We start from the raw sequence: 8,274 nt of genomic DNA, 5'->3' as shown, positions 1-8,274 counted from the left end.
TGAATGCGGGCAAAGGCCCCACTGATGGATACCACAGATGGAGCGTGGAAATCGGCCCAATAGGCCTCAGCCACAGGCCATTTCTTAGGACCCAACAAAAGCCTCCAAATAAGTCAACAAAAATCCCAAAGATCACAAAGAGAAAGTGTCATTTGTCATTTGCTGTGGGTTTGTGTGGGGGTGGCGGCCCCGCTGCACTCCCCTTGCCTGCACCCGAGCAAACACGAGGAGGTCACTCGCCTCGCCTCAGCCTGGCTGGCCACACAGCCAGTAGAGCAAACACCCCGGTGAGCCCTAGAGCTGGGGCTACCCTGTGCCCAGGGCTGGCAGAATGAACACCCTGGTGAGCCCCACAGCCAACAGAATGTACACCCCAATGAGCCCCAGGGCTGGGGCTGCCCTGAGAGCCCCACAGCCTGCAGAATGAACACCCCAATGAGCCCCAGGGCCACCAGAATGGACACCCCGGTGAGCCCTGGAGCTGGGGTGGCTCAAGGGGGAAGACCCTGTGAAATTAATCTTGCTTAAATAAAGAACTGAGAAGATGGATGTGGAGGGTAGCTAGCTAATGAAGAGCTACCACAAGCCTCCCTGGCCTTTGCTATTTTTAATTTTTTTCATTGTCCTTATTTTAGTGAGATCCATGGCTAGACAATTCATTCTGGCTGTTACACTAGGTGGAAGAGGCTGTGTAATACATTATTAAAAAATGTAACGGTGCGTGAAGAGCTGCCAGAGAAATTGTGCTTCCCAGGGTCACAGGATGATAACCTCTCCAAGATAACCTCTCTGCCTGCCTCTGTCAGGTGCACTGCGTTGCAGCCCTAATGCATGGGCTTTAAATGGTTGTCATGTTATTGTTATTTAATTATTCAAATGAAATGTCTTGCTGAGAGGAAGAACAGCCCACAGAATGACCTCTTGTGTGTCATTTTGTTGTTCGGTTTTTGCCCCGATGTGTCTATTTACAGCGTTTGGAAAAGGGATGATTGCAGAACTCCAGGTGACCAAATGCCTGTGACATTGGGCAGTGGGGTTTTGCATTTGTGGTGATAATCAGCATGCAGCACTTCCTTAGGCCACCAGATAGGTCACGAGCAGTTAAGGGACAAATAATTTCTCTTTAATTCTGTAATTCCTTTTTTAATTATTCTTTGTGACTCAGCAACTAGTAGTGCTGTTGGCTGCCTCTCCCATTTTGAGCTGTATAGTAAGAGGGGTTCCGGTGATCCCAAGGAGTCCAGCCAGGGAATCTCCCAGGGCACTGAGTCTCCTTCTTCTATTTATAACTCGAGGTGTTGGAAAATTAGTATCATTAGAACACATGTAAAGGTTAGTGATACGCATGTTTTTTGTCTGTGGAGGTGATGGATGTAGAAATAACCCAGCTAAAATCTCACCAGCTTTATCTGTGCTGAATAATATCTTTGTATATTATTGAAGTCAATAGTCCTGTTAGTGAGATACTGCTTAGAGAGAGGGCAATGTGCTGTGGCTATTTAACGTATATAAAATAAATTCTGCTTGTCTACAGGCTGAGGTATATCCAATTTTTTTGCTTAGCCAGTACTGATTGGCTTCTCAACTATACAAAAGTCTAATAATGGTATTTTAATAGCAAAAAATAAGAATAAAAGCTTCCTTGAGGATAGTAATACTTTGTAAGAATACTTAGTAAGAAATAAAACCAGTACAGTTTGTAGTACAGACATGTAACTATCCTTAGAGATTACATTTGTCTGACTTTAACATCACAGGGAAAATAAGACAAAAGAAGCTAATGTTTTCAATAAAGCTGCACGTAGCAGCCAGGCCTGGCAAAAGGTAATGCCAGTGAAAGCAGATAGGTATGAAAGTAATTTCATTTAATATACATTTTTCCCCTACTTTAATTTTATTACTTTCTCTTTAAATTCTTGCACTTGATTACGCATATTGTTCCGGACTCTTAGATACTATAGGTTTTTTTTTTAAACTGGTTTACCTTTGTTCCTTTCATATACTGCTTAGTAAAATATAAAGTGAAAATGAAATGAAATCAGGGTTTCAGTTCTGCATTCTCTTGCAGAAAGGAATAAGAGCATAGGGAAACATCCCAAGATTTTGCTAAGTCTTTATAAAATATTTTTAAGAAGTTAATGATATGTCTCCTGATACTTCCCACTCAGTTGGTGAGGGACTTCATAAATTTAGCAGTAAATATCCCCTTTAAATTGCACAGTTTTAGCTGGCTTTTTATAGGCAGATATGTAGATGTTTGAAGAAGTTCTACACATACATATGGAGTCTGAAAGAGTAGTGAAAGAATTCCTGACATCTTGGGATTTGACTTCCTTTTCTTTTAAACTCATTGTACACAATAAAAGGCAGCTTTTGTCAGAGGAGTTGTCTCCAAAACGGACATTTCTGAGCTCTGTTTCAGATCTCGCTACACCAGGTAAGGGCAGAGTGCAGTGGTAGCCAAAGTGACCCTGGTAGTGTGGCTGGTGTGCTCTCCTCCACCAGTCTAGCTGGGCAGTAAGTGCTGTACTGCTTAAGGTGGGTGATTTATATCTGAGAGTGACATCGGGGAACTATATTTAAAATGCCCTGTTTCTTTTTATTCTTGAATGACGGCATGGAGCCGTCCTGGAGGGTTTGTAACTTGGCAGTTGCTGAGGAAGGCAGGTGTCGCTTGGGACCCCAGCTGAGAAGATTTGGGATTTGTCACTAATTCTGACAATGTTAATTATGTTAATTTTGGGATACTCTAGATTGCCTGTTTAATAAGGACTGAACTTGAACTGTTTGGGATAGGATGTTTGTGCTGATTCTCCTTTGTTCTAGAGAACAGTATTCTCAAAAATGAGAACCTCTTAGTCCAGTCTTACTTGCGACAAACCTTCATGGCAATTAAGAGACTCTGGGAGTTGATGTTTGTTCAGTATATCGATGTGGAAATCCATAGGAGATTCTCCTTATGTCTGTGTGTGCTGGGTCCAAGATATTGATGCTGTCTGGAAAATGAAGACACCTTTCACAAAAGAGCCACTGGTCTAGCAGTAATTTTTCTTTTTTTTTTTTTTTTTTTTTTGTGTGCAGAAATTAATAAACTTTTCAGCTGAATTATCCAAAAAAGCACTTTGTGTTTCTCATGCTCTAAGTAAACAGATTATTTACAGGTGTATTTATTAGCTCAAACAGCTTGAGTGAAATTGGAAGTGTAAGATAGCTAGAAATGAACATGGTGGGGGGTTTTAGCTGGAGCTTGAGAAACAGTTTGCTTCCAAACACATTACTTTAAAAGGATTCTATTAAATCACTGTCTATATCAATAATTTCTTTGGCATTGTTGAAGTAGTAGCAGCAATGCTTGTATTTCCATTGAACAAGCAGTTTCAGCATCGCTGGGGAGTGTCTGCCCTCTTTAGGTGGTTTCCCCTGAAGACTCAGGCGAGAAGGAATGCTGGTTGCCTGGACAGCAGCTGATGCAAGTGAAGACTGGCTTTGAAAGTCTACTTTTTGGTTCATTATTGTTTGCTGGAGAAAGTGAATGTGGTTGGATAGTGGAAGAGGCTTTGCTGCCTACGCAGTTATAGCTCTGGGTTCAGCTGTAGCTGGAGTTCACTTGATTGCCAGGGGAAACAAGCAGTGCTGCTGGGATCTGGCTGGCCCTGTCTGTGACCTCACTATCTCCATGCCTGTGAAGTCCAGAGTTTCCATATTGATTTCTCTATAAACTGCTGATTGCAAGAGTTGGTAGCCCCTTCCTGGGTCATGTTCATGCTGTATGTGATTTGTTTCTTGGTGAGTTTCCTCAAGCTCTGAATCAGGGTGTGTGAGGGGCCTTTGGTCCAAGACAGCCTCCATATGAAAGGATGTCATTGACTGATTCAGTATTTTGCTGTTCTTTCTCCTTAACTAAAGCTAATTTTTGCCTTTTTTTTTTCTTTTTTGAGCATCAGCACCTCAGTCTGATGAAGGCTCTGATATTGATTCTGAACCAGATTTGCCTTTAAAAAGAAAGCAGCGTCGCAGCAGGACAACCTTCACAGCAGAACAACTGGAAGAGCTGGAAAGAGCCTTTGAGCGGACACACTACCCTGACATTTACACTAGGGAAGAGCTTGCGCAAAGAGCCAAACTCACAGAGGCTCGTGTCCAGGTATGTATTTACAAGCTGCCTAATGAAAGGAGTTTCCTTTTCTGTTAGCATTATATTCTTACATGATCCTGCTCCGGAGTAGAAGGAAAATGTGAAACAACATTGTTTACAGCTGTAGGGTTTTTATGTCTGTACCTGGACGTTGGTTTTTAACTGTTTAAGAGAAGCGCTTTAAAAAAACTTTTGTGTCTTCCCCATTAATTTTTCCATACCTGCCATGAGTATAATACTGAATCTTTGGAGAAGAAGAAGGTCTGATATCCCCATTTGTTTGTTTTACGCATTTGACAGCATTCTGCATGTAATCAGGTCAGCTGTTGTGCCAGTTTATGGTTATTAAACTGATTTCATCTTGTTTTGTCTGGGTTTTCCAGGCATTAACAAAGGAGAGAAAAACATTTTTTAAAGGACTGTGTGTCTACAGAGCCATGCAGGTGAGCAAGGTGGCTGATGCAGTATCTACAGTTCACTTTTAGGTTAGATTTTGAAGTTGACTTGGTATAAACTCTGTAATATCTCTTTTATCCCCACTCTCAGTTTAATTCAAAAGAAAAAAAGTGCTCAAATAACTTCTAAGCCTCCACAGCCTCATATAGATATGGATTGTCTAAAATAAGCTAATGTACTGGAGCTGTAACATGAAGTGGATTTAAATTTTTTGAAAAAAACATGAACCTGGATTTTTAGCTGTCTAAACCCAGGAAAACAGCAGCCAAATTATTCTGGAGTAAGCTGCACCCCAGAGTTCAATTTTCGTTTAGGACTTATTCTGTTTCATATCAAGGAAACACATCCTGTGAAAAGTTTAATACTGCAAGCAGAATCTTCTGCTGCTCTTTCACCATTTGACATTTACAAATTGTTGGGAAAAGTACACCCTGTTTAAATCAGTCGGAGTTGCAAGTGTTACTAAGCAAATGTGTGGTTGGGTGACAAGCAAAACGTTGAAGCTTGTGATCTAACAAAGGAAGAGAAATGAATGGTGACTTGTGGTCTAATCAAGGACACAGGTGAATTTGGTTTCTTTGGTGAAATGCTATTATGTTTTCACCTTCGAAACTCAGCCTGAGGCATTCAGACTGTGCAAACTGATATAAGCAATACAAATACCCCTCTGATTTTTTTAAGACAATCATGGCTATTGCAGCATGGCTGTATTATTGAGCATCTGTCTTGAAAGGTCCAGACTTTTTGAGTTTTACCTGCTAAATGTTTTTGCAGAAGACTTCACACCACATTTCTTGTAAGTGTTTGTTATGACTGTGGGAAAAAATCAGATGTGTGGATGAATTTGTCTGGAAGGCAAACTCAGTGGTGCATGACTCTTTTCTTAACGTGTTTACTGAGTGAAATGCTTGCAAAACAGCTTCATATATAGACTTAGGCCAGGTAAGACCAAATCAAGCTCTGGGAATCATTTGCACACAAACATAATAAAGATAACTTGCCTCATAAGTGTTGTTAGCAAGACGAATGGGATCTAGGATATGATGTTTTAGTCTATGTTACCTTCAGTGGAAAAATATGATAAAATGAAAAAGACCTTGTTCATGTTTTTCTAAATCAATGACCCACAGCTAGAAGAAAAGCAGAACTCTCATTAACATAACAGCTGTCTTAATGTGGCTTTAACCCTGTGACTTTCTACATTCCTCATGGCTTCCTTGGTTCCCTCGAGACGCATCCTGTCTCACACCGCTCGTATGATCTACAGCCTCAAGAATTCCCCAGTACCTCTGACATGGATATTTTACCTAACCCAGCATGGAAGAGAGTTCCCAGTCAATCAATGATTAAAATACCAGAACAAAACCTTTCTGGATTAAAGATGAGCTGGGGTTGAAGTAGCCAGCCTGTGGGCAGTTTCCTAGTGCACTCCATCTGTCTGGTGCCCTTGAAGGCTGGCAGAGTGATTTAGCAGTGGATTAAGGGATACAGGATTTGCCTTATCAGCATTCAGCACCTCTCTATAGCCCCTTAAAATAGCCACATATGATGGGCATGAAATAAAAGATGACCTGTAAAAAGAAAATAACCCTAAAAGACTTGAGGCTGAGAGGGCTGGATAGCCATACTGAAGTAGTATTCAAGCTTTCTTAGTCACACTTCTTTTTTTGGTAACAGTATGACAGAGATCAGAGATAGCAAATTTTATATGGATATATACACAAAGATCTCTTTGACTGTTTCCCAATAAAGCGTCATCTAAAAGAGCTGGCTCTTGCAGCCTGAATCCAACTAAGCCCAGAAATTTACTTATTTTTTTCCTTTGGAGGTGTAAGATACAATTTTGTAGAGTTGTTTATATTGTCTAGGTAGTTATTTAGTTGATTACAAGTGGATCAACCTTGCTATTCCCTCAGTCCCTCTGTGTAGCACTTGCATCTCATGTTTTGTTTTCTCTACCCTGCCACCCCCGTGCTTCCCCTTTCCCTTCTGTTCCCTGAGGCCGTCTATTACTCTTGTGAAAGGAAGAGTCTTAAACCACTCAACCATGTTTTTTCTCACTCTGCCACTGCTGAGGGGTAACCAAATGCATGTTTCTAACCTAGTTGCTTGGAGGTGGGGAAAAAAACTTCCCTCTGGTCTAGGATTAAGCTTAAATCATGTCAGCTCCTAAGGGGAATTTTTGAGAGCTACAAGCAACTGAAAACAGGCTTTACACTGTGAATGTTTTTTGTGCACCTAATCATGGGGACAGGAAAGGCTTTTGGGGAAAGAAGCGTTCCAACAAACTTCACGTTGTAAGAGTCATGAGATATGTGACTATAATCGTTGCAAATATTTCAGCACTGTGTGTAATAAAGAATTAAAATGCTCCCTGAAATTCCTCCTGTAGTGCCTTTCTGCTCAAGGACTGTTGAGTCCTTCCCCCCACTGTTTGAACCTAGATGTGATGTGGAGCCAGGACAATCTCTTCTGCTGCCTCTTCCAAAGGCACTTGCTCTTCTCTGCACATTAGATGCAGAAGGAAGGGGAGAGTTATTTGGTCTTGTGCATTTGTCAGATAAAATTCAGAAAGATAAGCACTGTTCCAAAGGAGGGCCCTTCATCTAAAAATAAAAAAATAGTAATACTCTGGGAACGTGAAGTTAAAGATTTGCATATTTTGAGTAAAATTGCAACCTTGCAGTGCTTTACCCGTCCAGTTTAAAACCTCATTAAAACTATCATTATGTTGCAGTGCAGGCCCGTGAGGTCTGTGGCCTGTTTTTACTGACAATCTGAAGGCAAATTTAAAATGTGAATTTATCTCCAGTGTAGATCAAAAGCTCTTTCTGAGCTTCAGGGCTGCGGAGTTTTGGTTTCTGTAACAAATGGTGCATAAGGAATGAAGTGGGTAGTATCTTTTCTGGCCACCTTTGATTCCCACATCAAGCTTGTTTTTAGACCTAGGTGGACTGGGCAAGCTTTGGCAGCAGCTTGGGGCCTGTTTCAGATTGGTGGTGGGGAATGTTTACGTCAATCTTTTGGCAAAGGATTTTTAAATAAGTTTCAGGTTTGTCCTGTGGCCAGCCAGGAGCCTGCCTTGGCCAATGGGGGCTGGCCATGCAGGCTAATCTTTTGGGGCTGTGTGTTGATGGCAGGCATCCCAAATTGCCAGAAATGTGGTGCATGAGACTTGTATATTGGATCATGTTAAGGAGTGCCCCAGCTGTATGGATCCTTGGGGCAGGAGGCCCTGCTGTGAGAAGCAGCTGGCACATGGCCTCCCTGTTTAACTCCAAAATGCAGTGGGAAAAATTTGGTTGGATTCTTTTTCGTCCATGAATAATGGTGAAAAAGTAGGGCAAGTCAGGAACAATTCTGAATCGTGACTGTTTCCCACCCTGAAGAGTTTCTTCTCAGCCAAATCCAAGTTTTCAATTGATTTCCTTGAAAAAAAAAAATTATCAACAGAACATGTCTGAAAATTTAGGCAGATCTCTCCAGGCTACTAGCATGGAATTGAATGTTCCCATGTCAAACTTGTAATCAGATTGTAAGCTATTGTAAAAACCTTATTATGACCTCAATAAATAAGTCCCAAGAGCTCAGAAGTCTTCAGTAGCTAGAAGAAAAATTATTTTAAAAGTATATTTTAAGTGTTGTGCTTGCATATTATTTTCTTCATTTCACTGTGCTACAGG

At 41.2% G+C, this 8,274-nt stretch overlaps 1 protein-coding gene across 1 annotated transcript in view; it reads left to right on the top strand.

Annotated features, from left to right (window-relative positions):
• Nucleotides 1-8,274, top strand: part of PAX3 (paired box 3) — a gene marked incomplete at its 5' end in the record, with an annotated part of 73,331 nt that overhangs the window by 43,829 nt on the left and 21,228 nt on the right. The window contains one exon of the mRNA XM_017728854.1: nt 3,939-4,144. Within this exon, the coding sequence (XP_017584343.1) occupies nt 3,939-4,144 (206 nt within the window). The remainder of the gene's footprint in view (nt 1-3,938; nt 4,145-8,274) is intronic.

The sequence above is a fragment of the Corvus brachyrhynchos genome, unplaced genomic scaffold (genome assembly GCF_000691975.1).
Source record: "Corvus brachyrhynchos isolate BGI_N302 unplaced genomic scaffold, ASM69197v1 scaffold223, whole genome shotgun sequence".
Classification (NCBI taxonomy): Eukaryota; Metazoa; Chordata; class Aves; order Passeriformes; family Corvidae; genus Corvus; species Corvus brachyrhynchos.
This window is presented reverse-complemented; position numbering and strand designations above follow the sequence as displayed.